Raw genomic sequence first — 25,358 nt, 5'->3', positions numbered from 1 at the left:
AACAAATCTGCTGCAAGTATTAGAGAGGGAAGTCCCTGTCAGTCTAAAATCTTTTTCTAATTTGACATTTGTACTTTAGCCCCTGAAAATGACCACATTGTACCACTTTTAAGAAAACTAGGAATTTATTTATTTTAAATATTTTCCAGTGTACAAACTACCAAAACAACCACAGCAGGACATGAAGCGCATAGGAGGTTAAGAACCTATCTAGTGGCACTTTTCCACTGCAAGTGCTGGCTCGGCTCTACTCGGCCCTGCTTGGCCCGGTTTGCTTTTCCACTGCTGGTACCGCATGGTACGGTGTTGGAACGGTTCGGTACGGTATGGTTTGCTTTTCCACTAAAGTAGTACTAAAGTTAAGTGGGTGGGATAACAATGGGATGGGTGGGATTCTCTGACCAATCAGTGTCTAGTAGTGACTGCATGCAAAGGATTGTGAGATATGGTACCGGGTATGGTACCTCTTGGAACCACAATCGAGGTGGTACTGTTTTTAAGGGCCGTACCATTCGGTTCCATGCAGTGGAAAAGCGCCGCCGTACCATACCGTTCCTACACTATACCATGCGGTACCAGCAGTGGAAAAGCACAAAAGCGAGCCGAACCGTTCGGTTCCATGCAGTGGAAAAAGCGCCATAGGAGTTGTATATGGATAGAACCCGTAGCTAGAGTAGATATTACATATCTACAGTCCCCTTTCTAATGTAGAAGCCAGTCCGGTCAATTCTACAACCTACTTATATACAATTACAGCTACGTAAATAAACGCATCTATTCTTTTTAGAATATCTGCCTTGTCTATTAAGGCAATCCTTAGATACAAAAAAAAAAAAAAATAAAGCTCTAATTTACAAAATGTAACATAAAAATTGTAACATGATATAAAAAAAAAAGCACATACTGTTTTTGTACCTATCATCTACATACAGAGGAGGGAACTATTTTGTTGCTTTAGTATATCACAAATCTTAGTGGACAGACAGGCTGCATATTTCTGAGCACCGCTTCAGCATAATAAATGGCCCCCTCCGCCAAATGTAGATGACAGGCACACGTTTAATGGTCAGTCCACCCAAAAGTTATATTTATAGGCAGATGCTGGAAGGCTAAATCACTCACTAATATGTCTCCAACTGTGAAAGTTCCCCACAAAGTCTGCTGCAAAAAACATAACTGTCACAATGAAATTCTAACTTAAAGCAGAACTCCAGGCATATATGAAAGCCAGTTAAATACAGGTCTGTATTCATGAACACATCAATACATTTATTTTTTTAAATGCAACTAGTACCTATTTCAGCACTGGAAGAGGGAGAAACAACAATGGGAACCAACCAGATGTGCGGATTGCAAATATGTAGAAAAAGAATAAACGGACAGAAGAAGAGAGCAAAGTGAGCACAGGAATGGCCTCATTGATCTCCTAACCCAGTGGTCCTCAACCCTGGCCTACAGGGCCCACTATATGGCCAGATTTGCAAGATAACTGAAATACATCCCAGGTGATATCATTTGCTGCTCAGTGATTGCAGTACTCTAGTCTGCATCTCCCCAAGGTAATACCTAAAATCTGGCCTGTTAGTGGGCCCTGTAGGCCACGGTTGAGGACCACTGTCCTAACCAACCTGAATCATAGGTCCATGCATCATATCTGAAGAGCCAGGAGGCTAATTAGAGAACCATTAAATTACATAGAAAACAAAGATCAAACTCCCTGTCTAAAACCAAGCTTGTAATATTTGTTCCTCCCTGATGATCCCCCCCCCCTCCTCATGACTTTAATATTGAGATCAATAGCACAATTATTGGTCCGTTCATATATGCCAGGGTGCTGGGTGTAATCCTAGACTCTGAGCTCTCCTTCGAGCCCTTCATTCAATCACTGGCTGAATCTTGCCACCTTAACCTCCATAACATTTCCAGAATTCATCCCTTCTAAAGGACTCACCAAACAACTTCTTCACTTCTTAGTTATCTCCCGCCTTGACTACCGCAACGCTCTTTATGCTGGCCAACCTTGACATAGGCTATCCCCCCTTCAGTCTATTATGAATGCTGCGGCTACATTTATACACCGGACTAACCGATCTGTGACTGCTGCCCCTCTCTGCCAATCCCTTCACTGGTTTCCACTACCCCACCGTATAAAACTCAAAATACTAAACCACAACATACAAAACCATCCATACCATTGCCCCGAGCTACATCACAAACCTCATCTCAAGATATCGCCCAAATCTTCCTCTCCACTCCTCCCAACACATCTTGCTCTCTACCTTACTCATCACCTCCTCCCATATTTGCCTTCAGGACCTCTCCAGAAGCTCTCACATCATCTGGAACTTACTACCTCAGTATATCCGATTAGCTCCTACCTGATCCAACTTTAGGTAATGTTTGAAAATGTGTTTGTTCAGGGAAGTTTACCCCTCCTCCACCTAAAAACTGTACTTTATCAGATCACCCCCTGCAGCTATTACCTTTTGTTGCCCCTCCCCCTCTCTCACAATTGTAAGTTTAATGAGCAGGGCCTATTCCTTCTGTATTGACTTGTATTAAATTGTACTGCCTCCCCTTATATTGTGAATGTGCAAACTGTCAGTGCAATTTAAACCCTGTGTAATAATGGTACGGGGGGGGGGGGGGGGGTAAGCACCTCCTGTGTCCAGATGGCAAAACACTCCCGAACCCAGAAGAGGAACCACATTAACTGTATGTAGCACATAATACAACAGTGAATTCCGTCATCCCTCCAGATGTGACACATGGACAATTACATGTAACCAAGCTGGCTCAAAGTAAGTTTATAAAATACGTAAATTCCTGGAGTTCTGCTTTATTCGTACAGCCCAAACACTGTCACGTGTGAGGTAGGGACATGCTTTGCCATATGCAAATTAAGGCATTCTGATCTTTGGAGAGCTGCAGAAACAAATCAAAGGAGAAAGCAGGAACATCAAACCGAAAGCCATTGTGACAGGTGGGGGTTAAAGAATATGCAGCTGCAGAGATCTCTCTACTAGAGCCGTACAGAGATGCAGGAGTGTGTCTGGCCACTACACTCTATGAGCTTCCTTCCAAACCAGAAATTTTCATTTTGAGTGGACTGACCCTTTAAACTGCTCTCAGTGGTATACAACTTTGGTTATTAAGTGCAAAAAAAGGCTTTACAAAAAAGTCCTGGCTTGCCGGTAATACTACCGGCTGCAATATTATTCATAAAGAAGTCCAACAAGGTTCTTTCATGCTGTCGGTCCATTTTGGCCAAGCTCTTCTTTGAGGAGGGGCTCCGGAAGATTGGAGAGACTGGTATTCTGAGCGGAGTGAGGAGATCCTCGGTCTGGTTCAGTAAAGTCTTTTTCAATGTGTGAACTAAAAAAGGAGAAGTAGGAGAAGTAGTTATTAGACTGTAAGCTACCACAGAGCCCAGCAACCAACCCTTGGTGAAAATTTACCAAAACAGGTATCAGAAACTTAACATTTATTTAGCACACTTAAAGGTTTAAGATATTCCAAGCAGCCCAATTTAAAAAATTGGATATTGAGATTGTTCAATATAACACCTAGCAGAAAATTAGCTTGCATATAGCTCATTATATTATATATATATATATATATATATATACACACACACACACACACACACATATACACACACACATACACACACACACACACACACAGTATCTCACAAAAGTGAGTACACCCCTCACATTTGTAAATATTTTATTATATATTTTCATGTGACAACACTGAAGAAATGACACTTTGTTACAATGTAAAGTAGTGAGTGCACAGCTTGTATAACAGTGTAAATTTGCGGTCCCCTCAAAATAACTCAACACACAGCCATTAATGTCTAATATTAGGAGTGAATCATTTACTTTACTCACTCCGGGCAAAGGGACAGTTTCTGTTGACAGGGCAGAGCCTCATCCATTGACACCTTCCACATGTTTCCCCCCTACTGTATTAGTTCAGGAAATATCCAGTGTTCGGGTCTCAGTGGCCATTCGCCTGACTTTGAACACACTGACATGTGGGAGGTGGAGAAGCTCAATACCCTGTGTAAGCTCTGAAACAAAACACTGGTAAAGGGGCAGATACTTGTTAAAGAATTGCTGCCCAGCCATGAGAATTATACTTTTGAGTTTCTTTTGATTGTTCGGCTGGAAATTACACAAATGGCAATCTTGATTTGTATTTGATCAAAATAATGCTGGGACAAAGGATGTCTTCAGCGAAAGTTTTCTAGTGCTGAAAAGGACAAATATTTGCTACATTTGATTGAAACGAAGTCCATCAACATACCGCCTTAAGATGGTCAAAAATATTTTTTTTCTGCTGAAAACATGGCATGACCTCATCAGTTTCTTTGGACGGGTCAGGCAGCCTGCACAGCTTTCTGGGTTGCAGACAGGAGTACAGATAGCAGCAGGGAGAAGGAGAATGCCAGGAGGAGGTGGGGGCTGTGCTCTCTCCCTCCTGTCTGTACACAGGCGTTAACACAGGATCTCCCCAGACTGCTCCTGTCCAAGCATAAAAAATGTGGGTAGGGGGGAGGTAAAGTCTGCAAAGTCTGATCTGAGTGTGTTCTACCTAATCCAGACAGATTAGGAGAGGAGCTAAGGGGGGGGGGGGGGTTAGAGCACAGACCACAGCTCCCTAAGGCTCTCTCCTCCACCTCTTTGCCACTGTCCATACTCCTGTAGTGATGAGGATAATAGCTTGGGGATTTTGGGGGGGGGGGGGATAACAATTTGTGCTAGAAGGGAAGATTTGGGAGGGGGGGGGGCAGATGATGATCCTACAGACCATTTAACTCTGCCCTGCAAACTACATCTTCGAGCATTCTTGCACCTCGAGGGAGCAGCTAAGTGCTGAAACCGGACTCAAAATCAGATTGATTTTTATCAGACCAGTCTTAAGCTGGCTATACAGAATTCAGGGGACTGGGCAAGGGAAAACCTTCTATTCCCCCATCCACACCAACCAGCATGAATAGAGGAATGTCAGCTGAGGGCTACTGTATTCAGCAGCTGCTCCTGATTAAATACAAGTACTGTTTGGCCAAAAAATTTGCAGACAGGCTTCTTCAACAAAAGTCGATTGAAAAACTGACTTTTGTTGAGCACAGGGGCAGAGATTGCCAACAGGACCATCCACAGCTTGAATTTTGTCACATTCAGTAGGAATTGGACAAAAATTGAGCAGAGTATGGCTAGTTTTACAAACTAAAACACAAAAATATTACAGTGGGAGTCTCACGGTTTGATATTGGTCACTTAGACTTTCCCTTCCTTCAGGTTTTTTTACTAACTGGTCTAACAAGATACAAATAAACTTCAAAGCCTGGAGATAAGAAGAACACGGAGCTGTTCACATCAGCAGGGGGTAAGAACAGACGCACCAAGTCTACTCCCTGGAGGGAAGTGTGACCCAGAAATATTGTTCTGCAACATTTTTGTGTGCCTGCGCTTTATTTAATGATCATCTCCTGTATGATAATTCTTTCGTTCATTTTAAACAATGCTGTTATCGCCAAAGGGCCACATATAATATTTATTATACGGAATGCTACATAGACCGTCAGAGATTAAAGATTTACTCAAGGAAATGGTCAGAGACTGTTTTACAGGAGTGGCTGGAGACTGAAGTTATGCTGCAGGAGACAAACCAGGGATACTGTACACAAAACTGCCCCTTTACTCAGATACCATTACTGACTGTTGTGGCCACATGTGGCCCTTGGACAATAGGTTAGGCACCAGGGATTTAGAGAATCCAATTTTGTCCTAGCTTTGCACCTGCCTGCATCTAGCCCTAGACGTGCCTTGCGAAAGTATTCGGCCCCCTTGAACTTTTCAAACTTTTGCCACGTTTCAGGCTTCAAACATAAAGATATAAAACTGTAATTTTTTGTGAAGAATCAACAAGTGGGACACAATCATGAAGTGGAACGAAATTTATTGGATATTTCAAACTTTAACAAATATAAAACTGAAAAATTGGGCGTGCAAAATTATTCAGCTCCCTTAAGTTAATACTTTGTAGCGCCACCTTTTGCACATCGAGAGACTGAAATTTTTGCCCATTCCTCCTTGCAAAACAGCTCGAGCTCAGTGAGGTTGGATGGAGAGCGTTTGTGAACAGCAGTTTTCAGTTCTTTCCACAGATTCTCGATTGGATTCAGGTCTGGACTTTGACTTGGCCATTTTAACACCTGGATATGTTTATTTGTGAACCATTCCATTGTAGATTTTGCTTTATGTTTTGGATCATTGTCTTGTTGGAAGACAATCTCCATCCCAGTCTCAGGTCTTTTGCAGACTCCATCAGGTTTTCTTCCAGAATAGTCCTGTATTTGGCTCAATCCATCTTCCCATCAATTTTAACCATCTTCCCTGTCCCTGCTGAAGAAAAGTAGGCCCAAACCATGATGCTGCCACCACGTATGACAGTGGGGATGGTGTGTTCAGGGTGATGAGCTGTGTTGCTTTTACGCCAAACATAAAGCTTTGCATTGTTGCCAAAAAACTGAATTTTTGTAAAATCTTACCGTAAAATTCCTTTCTCTGAGTCCTCCGACAGTCGCCGCCCCCTTCCAAGTCCTCACCAATGGGTATTGACCTTTGCTCCGTAGGAGTAGCTAGGCAACAAGAATTGTTAATACAAAAGCTTTTAGCATAGACACACCCCTAGGGGCTGTTCCCTCAGTCAATACCTCCCTGCACCAGCATTCCCAACTCAGTTTGGTAGCATAGCAGTAAGAGTACACAAAAACCCCAAAAGAGGGGCGGGGGGCGGCGACTGTCGGAGGACTCAGAGAAAGGAATTTTACGGTAAGATTTTACAAAAATTCCGTTTTCTCTTACGTCCTCCGACAGTCACCGCCCCCTTCCAAGTCCTCACCAATGGGACGTCCCAAAGCAGTGTAGACATGAGGGGTGGGAGACGCAACCGTAGAAAGGCAACGCAGTACCCACATCAGAGAAAGGAACCTTACTACAGTAAGAGAACCAACTGGGCAACAGGAAAACTTGCTCAACAGGAGCAACAACCCAGGAAAACAAGTAACCCAGGGGTAAAACACCCCAATAACCAAGGGCCCACAAAAAAAAAAGGGTCCCTAAGAAACCGCCGCACTGAGAACTTTACGGCCAAAGGAGGCATCAGCCGATGCCTGAACATCCACCTTATAGAACTTCGAGAAGGTGTGAACGGACGACCAAGTCGCCGCCTTACACACCTGGGCCACAGAAGCCTGATGACGGTAAGCCCAAGACGTACTCAAAGATCTGGTAGAGTGCGCCTTCACGGGGAAGGGAGGAACCTTCCCCTTTAAGGCATAGGCTTGTTCAATGATCTGGCAAAAAATTTGGGGGAGCATACCCATGTATTTCCAAAGCTGCTGCAGCTATGAACCAAAAGACATGTATATTAAAAAAGAATAGCGCGCAAATGCAAAAGAAATTACTACCAAATCTGAAGAGAGTCCATAAATAAAAATGGGGGTTTGGTCCCACCATATGGCCATATCGTGCTCAAGCCCACTACTGCGTCAAAGTACCCCATTATCAGTGGGTCCTACACTATCCATGAAAAAGAGATGAATCCAGCCCTTCTAACCCTTGGAGACAACACTCCTTGCTGGGAAAAATGTGCAAATGCACTACAGGGGACTCCTCCTATATCCATTTGATGGTGGACACTGATTGAGTACAGGTGTATGTGGGGGGTGGGGAGGGCTGCTCAACCTCGATAGTCTGGTCAGACCGAATACATAATAAACAGGCAAAAAATTTGGGGGAGCATACCCATGTATTTCCAAAGCTGCTGCAGCTATGAACCAAAAGACATGTATATTAAAAAAGAATAGCGCGCAAATGCAAAAGAAATTACTACCAAATCTGAAGAGAGTCCATAAATAAAAATGGGGGTTTGGTCCCACCATATGGCCATATCGTGCTCAAGCCCACTACTGCGTCAAAGTACCCCATTATCAGTGGGTCCTACACTATCCATGAAAAAGAGATGAATCCAGCCCTTCTAACCCTTGGAGACAACACTCCTTGCTGGGAAAAATGTGCAAATGCACTACAGGGGACTCCTCCTATATCCATTTGATGGTGGACACTGATTGAGTACAGGTGTATGTGGGGGGTGGGGAGGGCTGCTCAACCTCGATAGTCTGGTCAGACCGAATACATAATAAACAGGCAAAAAATTTGGGGGAGCATACCCATGTATTTCCAAAGCTGCTGCAGCTATGAACCAAAAGACATGTATATTAAAAAAGAATAGCGCGCAAATGCAAAAGAAATTACTACCAAATCTGAAGAGAGTCCATAAATAAAAATGGGGGTTTGGTCCCACCATATGGCCATATCGTGCTCAAGCCCACTACTGCGTCAAAGTACCCCATTATCAGTGGGTCCTACACTATCCATGAAAAAGAGATGAATCCAGCCCTTCTAACCCTTGGAGACAACACTCCTTGCTGGGAAAAATGTGCAAATGCACTACAGGGGACTCCTCCTATATCCATTTGATGGTGGACACTGATTGAGTACAGGTGTATGTGGGGGGTGGGGAGGGCTGCTCAACCTCGATAGTCTGGTCAGACCGAATACATAATAAACAGGCAAAAAATTTGGGGGAGCATACCCATGTATTTCCAAAGCTGCTGCAGCTATGAACCAAAAGACATGTATATTAAAAAAGAATAGCGCGCAAATGCAAAAGAAATTACTACCAAATCTGAAGAGAGTCCATAAATAAAAATGGGGGTTTGGTCCCACCATATGGCCATATCGTGCTCAAGCCCACTACTGCGTCAAAGTACCCCATTATCAGTGGGTCCTACACTATCCATGAAAAAGAGATGAATCCAGCCCTTCTAACCCTTGGAGACAACACTCCTTGCTGGGAAAAATGTGCAAATGCACTACAGGGGACTCCTCCTATATCCATTTGATGGTGGACACTGATTGAGTACAGGTGTATGTGGGGGGTGGGGAGGGCTGCTCAACCTCGATAGTCTGGTCAGACCGAATACATAATAAACAGGCAAAAAATTTGGGGGAGCATACCCATGTATTTCCAAAGCTGCTGCAGCTATGAACCAAAAGACATGTATATTAAAAAAGAATAGCGCGCAAATGCAAAAGAAATTACTACCAAATCTGAAGAGAGTCCATAAATAAAAATGGGGGTTTGGTCCCACCATATGGCCATATCGTGCTCAAGCCCACTACTGCGTCAAAGTACCCCATTATCAGTGGGTCCTACACTATCCATGAAAAAGAGATGAATCCAGCCCTTCTAACCCTTGGAGACAACACTCCTTGCTGGGAAAAATGTGCAAATGCACTACAGGGGACTCCTCCTATATCCATTTGATGGTGGACACTGATTGAGTACAGGTGTATGTGGGGGGTGGGGAGGGCTGCTCAACCTCGATAGTCTGGTCAGACCGAATACATAATAAACAGGCAAAAAATTTGGGGGAGCATACCCATGTATTTCCAAAGCTGCTGCAGCTATGAACCAAAAGACATGTATATTAAAAAAGAATAGCGCGCAAATGCAAAAGAAATTACTACCAAATCTGAAGAGAGTCCATAAATAAAAATGGGGGTTTGGTCCCACCATATGGCCATATCGTGCTCAAGCCCACTACTGCGTCAAAGTACCCCATTATCAGTGGGTCCTACACTATCCATGAAAAAGAGATGAATCCAGCCCTTCTAACCCTTGGAGACAACACTCCTTGCTGGGAAAAATGTGCAAATGCACTACAGGGGACTCCTCCTATATCCATTTGATGGTGGACACTGATTGAGTACAGGTGTATGTGGGGGGTGGGGAGGGCTGCTCAACCTCGATAGTCTGGTCAGACCGAATACATAATAAACAGGCAAAAAATTTGGGGGAGCATACCCATGTATTTCCAAAGCTGCTGCAGCTATGAACCAAAAGACATGTATATTAAAAAAGAATAGCGCGCAAATGCAAAAGAAATTACTACCAAATCTGAAGAGAGTCCATAAATAAAAATGGGGGTTTGGTCCCACCATATGGCCATATCGTGCTCAAGCCCACTACTGCGTCAAAGTACCCCATTATCAGTGGGTCCTACACTATCCATGAAAAAGAGATGAATCCAGCCCTTCTAACCCTTGGAGACAACACTCCTTGCTGGGAAATATGTGCAAATGCACTACAGGGGACTCCTCCTATATCCATTTGATGGTGGACACTGATTGAGTACAGGTGTATGTGGGGGGTGGGGAGGGCTGCTCAACCTCGATAGTCTGGTCAGACCGAATACATAATAAACAGGCAAAAAATTTGGGGGAGCATACCCATGTATTTCCAAAGCTGCTGCAGCTATGAACCAAAAGACATGTATATTAAAAAAGAATAGCGCGCAAATGCAAAAGAAATTACTACCAAATCTGAAGAGAGTCCATAAATAAAAATGGGGGTTTGGTCCCACCATATGGCCATATCGTGCTCAAGCCCACTACTGCGTCAAAGTACCCCATTATCAGTGGGTCCTACACTATCCATGAAAAAGAGATGAATCCAGCCCTTCTAACCCTTGGAGACAACACTCCTTGCTGGGAAAAATGTGCAAATGCACTACAGGGGACTCCTCCTATATCCATTTGATGGTGGACACTGATTGAGTACAGGTGTATGTGGGGGGTGGGGAGGGCTGCTCAACCTCGATAGTCTGGTCAGACCGAATACATAATAAACAGGCAAAAAATTTGGGGGAGCATACCCATGTATTTCCAAAGCTGCTGCAGCTATGAACCAAAAGACATGTATATTAAAAAAGAATAGCGCGCAAATGCAAAAGAAATTACTACCAAATCTGAAGAGAGTCCATAAATAAAAATGGGGGTTTGGTCCCACCATATGGCCATATCGTGCTCAAGCCCACTACTGCGTCAAAGTACCCCATTATCAGTGGGTCCTACACTATCCATGAAAAAGAGATGAATCCAGCCCTTCTAACCCTTGGAGACAACACTCCTTGCTGGGAAAAATGTGCAAATGCACTACAGGGGACTCCTCCTATATCCATTTGATGGTGGACACTGATTGAGTACAGGTGTATGTGGGGGGTGGGGAGGGCTGCTCAACCTCGATAGTCTGGTCAGACGGAATACATAATAAACAGGCAAAAAATTTGGGGGAGCATACCCATGTATTTCCAAAGCTGCTGCAGCTATGAACCAAAAGACATGTATCTCCAAGGGTTAGAATGGCTGGATTCATCTCTTTTTCATGGATAGTGTAGGACCCACTGATAATGGGGTACTTTGACGCAGTAGTGGGCTTGAGCACGATATGGCCATATGGTGGGACCAAACCCCCATTTTTATTTATGGATTGTCTTCAGATTTGGTAGTTATTTCTTTTGCATTTGCGCACTATTCTTTTTTAATATACATGTCTTTTGGTTCATAGCTGCAGCAGCTTTAGAAATACATGGGTATGCTCCCCCAAATTTTTTGCCTGTTTATTATGTATTCGGTCTGACCAGACCATCGAGGTTGAGCAACCCTCCCCACCCTCCCACACACACCTGTACTCAATCAGTGTCCACCATCAATTGGATATAGGAGGAGTCCCCTGTAGTGCATTTGCACATCCTTCCCAGCAAGGAGTATTATCTCCAAGGGTTAGAATGGCTGGATTCATCTCTTTTTCATGGATAGTGTAGGACCCACTGATAATGGGGTACTTTGACGCAGTAGTGGGCTTGAGCACGATATGGCCATATGGTGGGACCAAACCCCCATTTTTATTTATGGATTGTCTTCAGATTTGGTAGTTATTTCTTTTGCATTTGCGCACTATTCTTTTTTAATATACATGTCTTTTGGTTCATAGCTGCAGCAGCTTTAGAAATACATGGGTATGCTCCCCCAAATTTTTTGCCTGTTTATTATGTATTCGGTCTGACCAGACCATCGAGGTTGAGCAACCCTCCCCACCCTCCCACACACACCTTTACTCAATCAGTGTCCACCATCAATTGGATATAGGAGGAGTCCCCTGTAGTGCATTTGCACATCCTTCCCAGCAAGGAGTATTATCTCCAAGGGTTAGAATGGCTGGATTCATCTCTTTTTCATGGATAGTGTAGGACCCACTGATAATGGGGTACTTTGACGCAGTAGTGGGCTTGAGCACGATATGGCCATATGGTGGGACCAAACCCCCATTTTTATTTATGGATTGTCTTCAGATTTGGTAGTTATTTCTTTTGCATTTGCGCACTATTCTTTTTTAATATACATGTCTTTTGGTTCATAGCTGCAGCAGCTTTAGAAATACATGGGTATGCTCCCCCAAATTTTTTGCCTGTTTATTATGTATTCGGTCTGACCAGACCATCGAGGTTGAGCAACCCTCCCCACCCTCCCACACACACCTGTACTCAATCAGTGTCCACCATCAATTGGATATAGGAGGAGTCCCCTGTAGTGCATTTGCACATCCTTCCCAGCAAGGAGTATTATCTCCAAGGGTTAGAATGGCTGGATTCATCTCTTTTTCATGGATAGTGTAGGACCCACTGATAATGGGGTACTTTGACGCAGTAGTGGGCTTGAGCACGATATGGCCATATGGTGGGACCAAACCCCCATTTTTATTTATGGATTGTCTTCAGATTTGGTAGTTATTTCTTTTGCATTTGCGCACTATTCTTTTTTAATATACATGTCTTTTGGTTCATAGCTGCAGCAGCTTTAGAAATACATGGGTATGCTCCCCCAAATTTTTTGCCTGTTTATTATGTATTCGGTCTGACCAGACCATCGAGGTTGAGCAACCCTCCCCACCCTCCCACACACACCTTTACTCAATCAGTGTCCACCATCAATTGGATATAGGAGGAGTCCCCTGTAGTGCATTTGCACATCCTTCCCAGCAAGGAGTATTATCTCCAAGGGTTAGAATGGCTGGATTCATCTCTTTTTCATGGATAGTGTAGGACCCACTGATAATGGGGTACTTTGACGCAGTAGTGGGCTTGAGCACGATATGGCCATATGGTGGGACCAAACCCCCATTTTTATTTATGGATTGTCTTCAGATTTGGTAGTTATTTCTTTTGCATTTGCGCACTATTCTTTTTTAATATACATGTCTTTTGGTTCATAGCTGCAGCAGCTTTAGAAATACATGGGTATGCTCCCCCAAATTTTTTGCCTGTTTATTATGTATTCGGTCTGACCAGACCATCGAGGTTGAGCAACCCTCCCCACCCTCCCACACACACCTGTACTCAATCAGTGTCCACCATCAATTGGATATAGGAGGAGTCCCCTGTAGTGCATTTGCACATCCTTCCCAGCAAGGAGTATTATCTCCAAGGGTTAGAATGGCTGGATTCATCTCTTTTTCATGGATAGTGTAGGACCCACTGATAATGGGGTACTTTGACGCAGTAGTGGGCTTGAGCACGATATGGCCATATGGTGGGACCAAACCCCCATTTTTATTTATGGATTGTCTTCAGATTTGGTAGTTATTTCTTTTGCATTTGCGCACTATTCTTTTTTAATATACTTGTTCAATGATCTGTCTGATCCATTTGGCGATGGTCGCAGCCGACGCCGCCATACCCTTCCGAGTTCCCTCAGGAAGGACAAAGAGGGAATCCGACTTGCGAAAAGACTTAGTGGACGACAGGTAAACCCTGATCGCCCGGACAACATCCAAGGAATGTAAGGCAACCTCCTTCGGATGCTGAGGCTTCGCGCAAAGCGAAGGCAAGACAATGTCTTCATTCAGGTGAAATTCCGAGATCCTTTTCGGAAGAAAAGATGGGTTAGGCCGCAGGACCACCTTATCCTTGTGGACCACCAGGTAGGGAGAGTTGCAGGACAAAGCCGCCAGCTCCGACACCCTGCGAGCCGAAGTGATCGCCACCAAGAAGGCAACCTTCCTGGATAACAGAGACAACGAGATCTCCCTGATCTTTTCAAAGGGAGCCTGTTGCAACACGGACAGAACCAAGTTCAAGTCCCATGGAGGTAAAGGTTCCCTCCTAGGAGGGGCCAAATGGCGCACCCCTTGAACAAAGGTGCTAACCAATGAATTTGACGCCACAGGGCGTTGAAAAAGAACGGCCAGCGCAGAAATCTGACCCTTAATCGTGGCCAACGCCAAACGCTGGTCCACTCCCGTTTGAAGGAAAGCCAACACTCTCGACACCGAGTATGAGCGAGGGGAATACCCCCTGGACTTCCCCAGAAGGCACTGCAGTAGCCTTATTCAAAACGGCCACCGCGTGATCCACCTGAGGCGCCACACACCAACGCTCGTCGGTGGAGGGCGCAAACGGATAAAGCAGTTTAAACTTATTTGGCACAGTAAAGGGCTTCTTTAAATTGCGCCATTGTTTATTAACCGTATGGTGAAATTCAGCAGGGCAGGGAAAAACCTGCGCTGATTTGCGAGTCCTCTGTGTTCCAAACGGAGACACCCTAGCAGGAGGAGTAGGCTCATCCTCCAGGTGCAAGGTATCCTTTATGGAAGCAATTAGCTCATTCATGAGTGCAAGCTCTTCAGGCGAGCCAGGGGGAGAAACATCAACCCCCTCCACTTCTGCCTCCCCCTCGGACCCCATAAGGTCCAAAGATGAGCGGGACCCCGAGAAGGGTACGCCAGCCACATCGTCCTCTGAATCAGAGGAAATGGATAACCTGGCTCTTTTTGCGGATCGTTCAGCCATCAGCATCTGCACCTGAGACACTAAGGAAGCCACTACAGTGGTCAGATCGGCCTCCTCGGGGTGTGCAGCAGCCCCCTGGTCCCCCACCAGGGCGGGGGGAAACTTGCCATCCTGAGAATCCATGCGCCAGTACAGAAAAGTAATAAAGGTACTGGCCCTTTAATACCACGGCGAGCGCAGCCCACCGCACACCGCTGTATGCACTGACCCCGCAGGGATAGACAATACTGAGCCAGGAATGACAGGACAAGAAGGTAAAAACCTGGAGAGACAAACCAGACTGCTGCCACCGATCGCTGTTCCAAGAGAAAGAGGAAGTGATGCAATGCTGGCTGACTGATATAGCCTAATGAAGCTCGGCCGGGGGATAAGGCTACAATAAAATGGCGCCGCCATGTGCATGGATGAGTACCGCCCGCCAAAATAGCGGCAAATGGCGCCAAAACACGGCCCTGCATAGGGACAGGGCCGGTCACAGTATTGCAAAGAAAAAAATGGCGGATCGCCACAGCGACCGCCGCACACACACATGCCTGCACACAAAACTGCACCCAGAGCATAGTAAACAGCACAGCAGGATGGCGCCCCCCCCCCCCCCCCCCCGGCAGCCCACAAGCAGTGCAGCCACACAGGGATCTGACAGGGAGCCCGCAGTTAAACAGACATGGAGGGTACTACACAGCCACAGACTGACACCCATACAGAAGGCCCCCACACAGAAGGTGCTTACCGTACCAGATGGCGTGGGGAGCCGTCTCCAGCGGCAAATCGCTATCAAGGCAGACAGGGAGTGCCGCAGCCAGGACGCTTGTGGACCGCAGCCATGGCGTTCAGTGAGGTAGCCACCTCACAGGGAGCATCCCTGCAGCGAACAGGGATGGGTCGTTCAATGTGCCAGGGTAAAACCTAAGCTGAACGCTCAATGGCAGGCTGGGGATCCATCTGGCTCTCAGCCCTGGGATCCAGGGCAGCCAGTCCGAGACCCAGCTCCGCATGACGATTCATCATCAGAAGATCCCTAAACTAAGGCGGACAAAATAACAGCTAGCAAGGAAAAAAGAAAAATACTTGAAATAAAATCAAATAAAGGGTAGAAGGCTGAGACTGAGCCCCAGCACAGGAAAGCCAGCTACTCCTAAGCTAGGCAAGATCAAACTGAGTTGGGAATGCTGGTGCAGGGAGGTATTGACTGAGGGAACAGCCCCTAGGGGTGTGTCTATGCTAAAAGCTTTTGTATTAACAATTCTTGTTGCCTAGCTACTCCTACAGAGCAAAGGTCAATACCCATTGGTGAGGACTTGGAAGGGGGCGGCGACTGTCGGAGGACGTAAGAGAAAGTTTGATTTTGGTTTCATCTGACCAGAGCACCTTCTTCCACATGTTTGGTGTGTCTCCCAGGTGGCTTGTGGCAAACTTTAAACGACACTTTTTATGGATATCCTTAAGAAATGGCTTTCTTCTTGCCACTCCTCCATAAAGGCCAGATTTGTGCAGTATACGACTGATTGTTGTCCTATGGACAGAGTCTCCCACCTCAGCTGTAGATCTCTGCAGTTCATCCAGAGTGATCATGGGCCTCTTGGCTGCATCTCTGATCAGTCTTCTCCTTGTATGAGCTGAAAGTTTAGAGGGACGGCCAGGTCTTCGTAGATTTGCAGTGGTCTGATACTCCTTCCATTTCAATATTTTTGCTTGCACAGTGCTTCCTTGGGATGTTTAAAGCTTGGGAAATATTTTTGTATCCAAATCCAGCTTTAAACTTCTCTACAACAGTATCTCGGACCTGCCTGGTGTGTTCCTTGTTCTTCATGATGCTCTCTGCTCTTTAAATGGACCTCTGAGACTATCACAGTGCAGGTGCATTTATACGGAGACTTGATTACACACAGGTGGATTCTATTTATCATCATCCCGTCATTTATCCTTAAAATAGATCCTTTTCCCGGCCGGATTGCCCTATTCCGTGGACTGCTTCTTCTCAGGGGATCCCCCTGAGTCCATCGACGCCTTTTGCTCCCAGATGAGTACCTGCAATCCGGAGGTCCCAGGTCGTGGGTAGAGCTCCGCTCCGCTGGCTTCCAATCCCTTGCCATCCTGCCTCTGCCTGCAATCATCGGGCTCCAGCTCGCCTCCAGGAGGCTTGGTATCATCCCTGCATAGGAATCCTGCCTTTATTTTTTGCGGAGGACTGCACTTTGTGGAGATCCGGATTGAGGCCTAGTCGCTGGTGGAAGCCGCGGCCTTTCCTACCGCGGGCGGCCGATCGCGGAGGCGCCTGGGCGGACTTGGATCCGGTAAGCGGCTGCACTCCATCCCTTGCCCGCTGCTCTCCCTGGACTGTCCCTTGTCCTAGGCTCTTCCTGACACCCTGCATGTCCAGATCGGGCGCTGCTATGACCCGTGGGAGCAAGCAGAAGGACGGCTCTGTCCCTGGCTCGGCCGGTCAAGATGGCGCCGGGGGGACTCCGCAGCACTCATCCCGCGGCCCTGACAGGCAGAAAGATACAGGTACGAAGCCCAAAACAGTGCGTGCGGGGGGAAAAGACAGCGCTGGTGACATTCTGTTGTACGCAAAAAAGTTGTGTGACATCTCGGGACCCAGTGAAGTGGACTCTGTACCCCTGACAGGAGCACAGGCACTCGAGGCCATTCAGCAGGGCCTGGGGGATGTGGAACCATCTGTGCAGCCTGAGCTCAGTGAGGAGATGGAGGGAGACACACTGGAGGGGTCTCAGCCCACCCTGGGACACATTCTTCTAGCTGTACAGAAATGCACGGCATCAGTGAACACTGTGAAGGACAGATTGGGGGGTCTCACGGAGGAAGTGGCCCTTTTGCGCCAGGATTTACAAAAAATGCGGGAACGCACTACAGCAGCCGAAAGTCGCATCTGCGATTTGGAGGACCAGATACCCACACTAATTACGGAATCCAGGGAAACGGCCAGGCAGGCTCAGGCTAACAAGAATAAGACAGATGATATCGAGAATCGCCTGCGCAGGAATAATGTCCGTATAGTGGGGCTCCCAGAGAAGGTGGAGGGCAGGGACCCCACGGACTTTGTAGAAAAATGGCTTTGTGAGATCTTCGGGCGTGAGTCCTTCTCCCCTCTGTACGCGGTGGAACGTGCACACCGTGTCCCCACTAGGGCGCTACCTGGTAATGCTCCCAGACCCATGCTCGCCAAGATTTTACACTACAGGGACAGGGAGAAGGTGCTCCGCCTTGCACGTGAAAAAGCCGATATCAAATATAATGGAGCTAGAGTGTCCTTCTACCCGGACTTTTCGGCAGATGTCCAAAAACAAAGGGCCAAATTTATTGATGTAAAGAAGAGACTCCGTCGAGTTGGCCTGGTGTATGCCATGCTGTACCCTGCCCGTTTGAGAGTTACGGCGGAAGGCAGGGCGCATTTTTTTGACACTGCTGTAGACGCGGCGAATTGGCTGGATGTTCACGAGCCGGCTCTCGGCCGTAGAAACAGGGATGAGCACGGGGAGTGACCGGGACTTCTTCAGTAACCGGACTCTTCAACATGGGAGCTACTCTACATTTTGCACGTGCGCTAGCACGCTGTCTGTTTTTGACCCGGCCGGGTCGTTTACCGTTTGGAATCTACTGCTCCGAATATGGCAAGTGTTGACGAGCGAGGATGTGTTTCTACACGGCTCTGTTCTGGAGCCTACTTTTGTGTTTGCACCATTGTGCATGTTGGCCAGGTGGGTCCCTTCTAGACGGTAGGGCCGCAGCCGGGCCCGTCTGGAGTGGACCGCCTGTGTTCAGACAGTTCGTTGTCGGGGTGCCGTTGTGCCTTGACTTCTTGAGCTCTAGTTCTTCTGACATTTATTTTGTTTTTGGGAAGATTCACACCGCATGTTTTTCTGGACATTATCACGATGCCACGTCTTCACACCGGCAGCCCTCTGGTGATTTTTTTTGTTTGGGCCTTGGCCACTTTGGGGGGGGCCCCCGGTCTCCACCCATTTCCATCTATTATTTTTTCCTATGGCGGGGGTGCCGATAGTTTCTTGGAACGTCCGCGGCTTGGGCTGCCCGCTCAAGCGGGCTATGGTGGCCCAACAGCTACGAAAGTACCACCCAGCCATTATTGCTTTACAAGAGACTCACTTGGTGGCGGACTCTGTAGGGTGTCTTCGGTACTCATGGGTGGGTTGGGGATATCACTCCACCCACTCCGCATATTCCAGGGGGGTAAGTGTGCTGATACATGGGTCGCTGGCCTTCCGAGAACTGGGGGTCCGGGTGGACTCTGAGGGGAGGTATGTGTTCATACATTGTATGCTTTTTCAAACTGTGTGTGTTTTAGCAATAGTGTACATACCGCCTCCTTTTTCTTCTGGGGTGCTCAAGGAACTCCTCCAATTTACTATGGACAAAGTTGGTCTGCCACTGTTTATTATAGGGGACTTTAATGGGGTGCTAGACCCTGCAAGGGATAGACACCCTCCACCTTCTCCCGTGGGTGCGGCAAGGGGAACTGCACTTTCCCGCTTTCTGGCGGAGGTGGATTGGTCTGAGGTATGGCGCCTTAAAAACCCTGACACGGTGCAATTTTCATGTTTCTCAAAAACACACTCTGCATTGTCTCGTATTGATCTATGTGTGGGTAACAGGGAGGCTATTGCCATGGTGGAGGACATTGAGTATGCCCGCAGGGGAATCTCGGACCACTCCCCGTTGGTGGTCAGATTGCAGGTTCGCCCTCGGGTGGACTTGCGTAGGGCTCCCTGGCGTTTGAATGCATTCTGGCTGAAACTGTTTCCACCGGATAATGACATTCCAGCAGCCATTGCCAGCTTTTTTGAGGAGAATGACCACTTTGGGGATGTGCTCCTGAGGTGGGAGGCTTTTAAGAGCTTTCTCAGAGGGGTTCTCATAGCTAATGTTAAGAAGGTCCAGACTAGGTCTAAATGCTTTGAGGAACAACTATCCCAGTGCGCGCAGCGGCTGGAGCAGGAATACTTGCACAACCCCTCTGATGATACGAGGGCGGCATGGCTCTCGGCTCAGGCGGTATGGGTTGGGGAAGTTCGCTCCAAGGCGGACAAAAAGCGCTTTTTTGCCAAAACTGCCTTTTATGAAGAGGGGGAACGGACGGGCCGCATGCTGTCGAGAATGGTGGGGGCGCGCCCCTCAGTTCCTCCTATAGGGGCTCTCCGGCTGCCTGGGGGGGCTTTGGTTAATACGCAGGATAAAATTATGACTGAATTGGTGCGATTTTACAAGGACCTGTACTCCTCACGGGCTCATTACAGCCCGGAAGAGTTGCAGGAATATTTAAGTGCCACTCCTCTACCGCAGTTGACGGAGGAACAGCGGATGCAGCTCGAAGCCCCGATTACGGAACAGGATTTGCTGGAAGCAGTGGCTCTCTTTCCGGGATCTAAAGCTCCTGGGGATGACGGCCTTCCTGCTGAAATTTATCAAAACTTCTCTGGGTTGTTAATGCCAAAATTATTAGAGGTGTTCCGGAGGGCTAGGGAGCTGGGGACTCTTCCGGAGTCTATGACCAGGGCTAGCATCATATTATTGCTTAAACCAGATAAACCCCCCACAGACCCGGGATCCTACAGACCCATCTCGTTGCTCCAGGCGGACGTCAAGCTACTGGCTAAAGTTTTGGCGCGTAGAGTTAACAAGGTTATAACTCACATCATACATGAAGACCAGGCGGGATTTATGCCCAATAGATCAACGGCCCTTAACTTGCGTCGCCTGTTCGTTGCGATTCAGACACCGGCGGATAACCCGGGGGAGAGGGCATTGCTGTCATTGGATGCCAACAAGGCATTTGACAGTGTTGAGTGGGGATACCTCTGGGCGACCATGGAATCCTTTGGTTTTGGACCAGTGTTCCTGTCTTGGGTGAAGTTACTGTATTACCAACCGACGGCTTCTATTAGGGAGGGAGGTCGGGTCTCCGCGTGTTTTTCTCTGGGACGGGGAACGAGGCAGGGGTGCCCGCTGTCTCCCCTATTGTTTGCCATAGCGATAGAGCCCCTTGCGGCACGCATCAGAGCTCAGCGATCCATCGTGGGGTTTAGATACGGTCCCTATCAGGATAAGGTCCTGCTCTACGCGGACGATATGCTCCTGACGTTGGGAGATACTGGGGCTTCCTTGAGAACGGTTATGACAGTTATTACGGAGTTCGGTCAGTTCTCCGGACTCACTATAAACTGGTCCAAATCGGCCCTTCTGCAGTTGGACGGGGACGTCGCCCCTTCCCCGGGTCTCCATTGTCCGGTCCCTGTGGTCCAGCAGTTTAAATATTTGGGGGTCGTGGTTTCGGCGGATCCGACCCAATACAGCTTGCTTAATATTAGTCCCCTTCTCACCAGATTTCGCGATAAAATCAGGACTTGGAACAAACTCTGGCTGTCACTTGCCGGTAGGGTAAACCTTATAAAGATGGTGTTGATGCCACAATTATTGTATTTCCTCCATAATTCTCCTGTTGTCATTCCACTGAAAACCTTTCGTATAGTAAACACTCTATTCCGAACCCTCATGTGGAAGGGTAAGGCAGCTAGAGTACGTATGGAGCAATTACAGAAACCTCGCGAAGGGGGGGGCCTTGCCCTCCCTAACCCGTGGTTGTATTATCTGTCCTCCCAGTTGCAGCATCTGGTGGGGGCCATGTCCGGGACGCGTACTGGCGCGGCGCTGGAGGTTATGCAGTGGTTTGCTGGCGCGCGGGGGGTGCCGGAGGGGCTTGAGGCACAACTTTTTTCTAAACCTAACAAGCGTTTCCCGACATATAGATTACTACAAAAAATATGGGACAAAACTAAACAACTTCAACGAGCCTTGGGTTACACTAATTTTAGCCCAATCTGGGACAATAAGACTTATCCTGAATTGTGTAAGATGGACCAGGCAGACAGGTGGCGTGCATACGGGGTGACTCACCTTGCCCATATTATGCAGGAAGGGACACTTCTGACTTTTGAACAGCTTAAGGAGCGTTTCTCGCTTCCGGACAGTATGCGGTTTTACTATTTTCAATTACGGCATGCGATGCGGGTGCAGGCAGCCCGGGGACAGCTTTTCCTGTCCTCGACCCCTGTTTTCTTCCTTATGCAACAATATACGGATACCAAGGGCTTCATATCTGGTTGCTATGCCTCTCTTCTGGGTTCGTTCTTGGAAAAGTACCCAAGCTCGGCGTGTGATCGTTGGAGCGCGGATGTGGGGGAGATCCCGGGGGAGCTGTGGGAGGAGGCCTTGGAGGTAGTTCGCAGCTGCTCTCTCAATGTCTCCCACCAGGTGTCGCAGCTTTATATCCTACTAAGAGTGCATCATACCCCCCTGAAGCTTCATGCAATGGGTCTTCGCGACGATGATCTCTGTGGCCGCTGCCAGAGAGAGAAGGGGGACTTGGTTCACTTGGTGTGGAGATGTCCAAAGTTGCACAGATACTGGTCAGCGGTGTTATCTGCCATTAATGGGGCCCTGGGGGTGGATATCCCTAGGGATCCCAAACACTGTATTCTGGGGTTACTGGAGTCGATAGTGGAGGATAGGTTTCTGAGAGAGGCCGCAACTCGGGCACTCTTTCAGGCCCGTTTACTTATCCTGAGACACTGGATAGCACAGGAACCACCTACGTATAGGATGTGGCTGGAACAGATGGCTTCTACTTTGCGTATGGAGAAGGTTATCTACCAGCACAGGGGGGTGCCTCAGAAATTTGCTAAGGTTTGGGGTGTATGGTTGGACAGTCCGGGCATGGCCCCTGATGATCTAGTTCTGGACCGGTTGTTATTGTAACAAATTTTTTTTTTTTTTTTTTGGGAGGTACTCCTGCTAACTCTTGGTTTGCATGGGGGAGGGGGGGGGGAGTTTCTTGCATTTGCATATGTTATGTTCTTTTTAAAGTGCATCGAACTGTACTTATATGTGATAACCTTGGGGGGGATTGTGACATGGCATGGACTTTGTACTGTATGTGGCTTGATGTTGCCATCCGACAGTTTTTTCTTGTGTTTGTTTGTTTTTTTGTCTGCATGTAATGGTGTGAATTTTTCAATAAAGTTTTTTTTCTTGATTTAAAAAAAAAAAGAAAGTAAAGGGGCTGAATAATTTTGCACGCCCAATTTTTCAGTTTTTTATTTATTTGTTAAAAAAGTTTGAAATATCCAATAAATTTCGTACCACTTCAGGATTGTGTCCCACTTGTTGTTGATTCTTCACAAAAAATTACAGTTTTATATCTTTATGTTTGAAGCCTGAAATGTGGCAAAAGGTTGCAAAGTTCAAGGGGGCCGAATACTTTCGCAAGGCACTGTATAATGTGCAAAGTAGAAGTGTAGGGAAGAATCATCCTGACCTTGATTCATCAAACTGCAATCTTACCCAATGCAGACAAGAGGAGCTTTACACCTCATTTAGAAGTGGAAATAGACAAAGGGTTTTGTGCGGTTCTTGAACACCTACCTGCCCTCGATGAGTCGGTGTACACTTCCAGTTAAGCCATTGCCTCTCACTGTGGTAGGTACATCATTGTGCTCCTCAGACTGTGTTGGGGGATCACAGTTCTCTAGCAAAGTTAGTGCTGTCTCTTCTGCCGGGTGGTCCGACTTTCCTTTTAGGATAATGCTACCTAACTCTTTGTCCTCCCTTGGTGACAGGTCCCCTGTACTCCTGACATCCAATATTGTCTCTTTGTCGAGGAAATCATGGCTAGTGATGGTCATGGCAGACACGCCATGGTTGGTTTTGGCTCCAGTGCTGGTTCCCATGGATTTGGAGAAGACTTTCAAGTTGTGGGAGCTGGACCTGTGATGTTTCTTCTTGTGCTTCTGGTTGGAGTTCTGTTTGATAAAGAATTCACAGGACTCTTGCAGGACTCTTCTGCTCTCCGCGACCGGGCTACAATACAAGAAATCTACGTTTAGAACAGAGGGAACTAGGACAATATATAAAAAAAAAAAACAGACCAAAACCTGCTCATTTACATTGGGCTGAATAAGGAACTGGTCTTTAACACAGGGGCGTAACTACAGGGGTTGCAGGGGTTGCGATTGCAACCGGGCCCAGCATTGGATAGGAGGGGAGGCGGGGGAAGCATGTAGAGAAATCACTGTCCTCCTTTTTCCTCCTGTAGCTGCAGAAAGAAAATGGAGGAGATTGGTTCCTCTGTATGCTGCCCTCGCCACTCCTCCTATCCAGTTCATTTGTGTTCTGCTGTCTCTGGGCCCCTGTGCGCTCCCCTGGTCCCCCCCGCCCCCACTGTGATCCCTCCCCTTTCCTGTCGGCTGCTGCAGGGGATGTGTAACAATAGAGAACCAGGAAGGGGTCGGTAAATATGTAATTTACCAGCTCCTTGCTTCTCTAAATGGACAGAGTCATAGTCAGTGACATTGTAAAAAAATTAAATAAAATGATAAAAAATACTACAATTAAAATACCAAAAAATAAAAACTACTGACACCAGTGGGTGAACTTCCAGGATCGCAAAGGTCACACTTGCAACCAGGTCCTGGCATTCCACCACCGTGGGGAGGCCCCAAGATGGTAGGAAGGTGGCCCACTGCAAAACTTGTGAAAGGGACCCGCTGTGGGACCATAATAAAGGGGCCCGCAAGCGGAGTAAAGGGCCCCAGGATCAGTGGGAAGAGCCCTGGGCTTGAAGGGAAGGGGTCCGGGGGGGGCCCTTCATGGTTTCTTGCACCGGGGCCCTGAAGGTTCTAGTTACACCTCTGCTTTAACAGTCTTCAAAAGGGGGGTACGAGATTTTTCTTCTTAATGAAAAAGGTAAATATTAAGGTTTAATCCATAGGTCAACTTTTTTAGGTTCACATTTATATAAAGGCAGGTGAAATATAAAAGTAAAATAATAGATACTGGGTATATCTAATACCAGCGACTGCAATACCTTCCTAGCTTCAGACATTTGTAACTGTCTCAAGGAACAGTGCAAAGAGCAACATATAAACAATATATGTAAGAATTCTGCCACCACCTCCGGGTAGGAGGATTAAGTTTCAGTAGAACATGGAGAGATGTCAGAGAAAAACCAAATATGTGCTGATTAGACAGAGCGGGTGCACACAACTACATGAGGTTTATCATTCCTGCTCTAGGCAGACATGTCCCCTGCTGACACTGCCTGGAAACCCAAGCACATACCACAGAGGAGAGGAAGTGCTGCATGTCTCCATACAAACACCCATTCAAAGCTTGCAGGTCAGCACTAACCACAGATCTGCCTGTCTGCAGCCAGGGCTGACGCAGTCTGGCCACCATGTAACCAAAAGTAAGCAGGAGCAACAAGAGAGCCTTGTCCTACCACACCACCTGGGCGCTCACTCATTTCCTCCAACATGGCCACATAATAAAACTAGCAATCGTGTGTCTGGGATGGGAAGGCAACATGAAAATCGGACACATTATCATTGTGAAGTCCATTGTGAAGGTGATCACATGACATCCACAGGAAATCTGAACTTTTAACGTTTGATTTACCTAAACTGAAGAGTGCAAAATCTCGTGGAGCTCTGCAAAGAAACCAATCAGCTTCCAAGTTTTTTGTCAAAGCTTTGTTGAGCAAGCTGAAGTTAAGCCC

The 25,358-nt window shown here is 47.1% G+C and overlaps 1 protein-coding gene across 1 annotated transcript in view; it reads right to left on the bottom strand.

Moving 5' to 3' along the window:
* Positions 1-2,675: 2,675 nt before the first annotated feature.
* Positions 2,676-25,358, bottom strand: part of FZD6 (frizzled class receptor 6) — an 86,913-nt gene continuing 64,230 nt past the window's right edge. The window contains exons 5-6 of the mRNA XM_082259889.1: positions 23,228-23,662; positions 2,676-3,375 (exon numbers count right to left, since the gene is read on the bottom strand). Of these exons, the coding sequence (XP_082116015.1) occupies positions 3,246-3,375; positions 23,228-23,662 (565 nt within the window). The 3' untranslated portion in view covers positions 2,676-3,245. The remainder of the gene's footprint in view (positions 3,376-23,227; positions 23,663-25,358) is intronic.

Source organism: Pelophylax lessonae (genome assembly GCF_965119305.1).
Source record: "Pelophylax lessonae genome assembly, chromosome: 5".
In the NCBI taxonomy this organism is placed as follows: Eukaryota; Metazoa; Chordata; class Amphibia; order Anura; family Ranidae; genus Pelophylax; species Pelophylax lessonae.
This window is presented reverse-complemented; position numbering and strand designations above follow the sequence as displayed.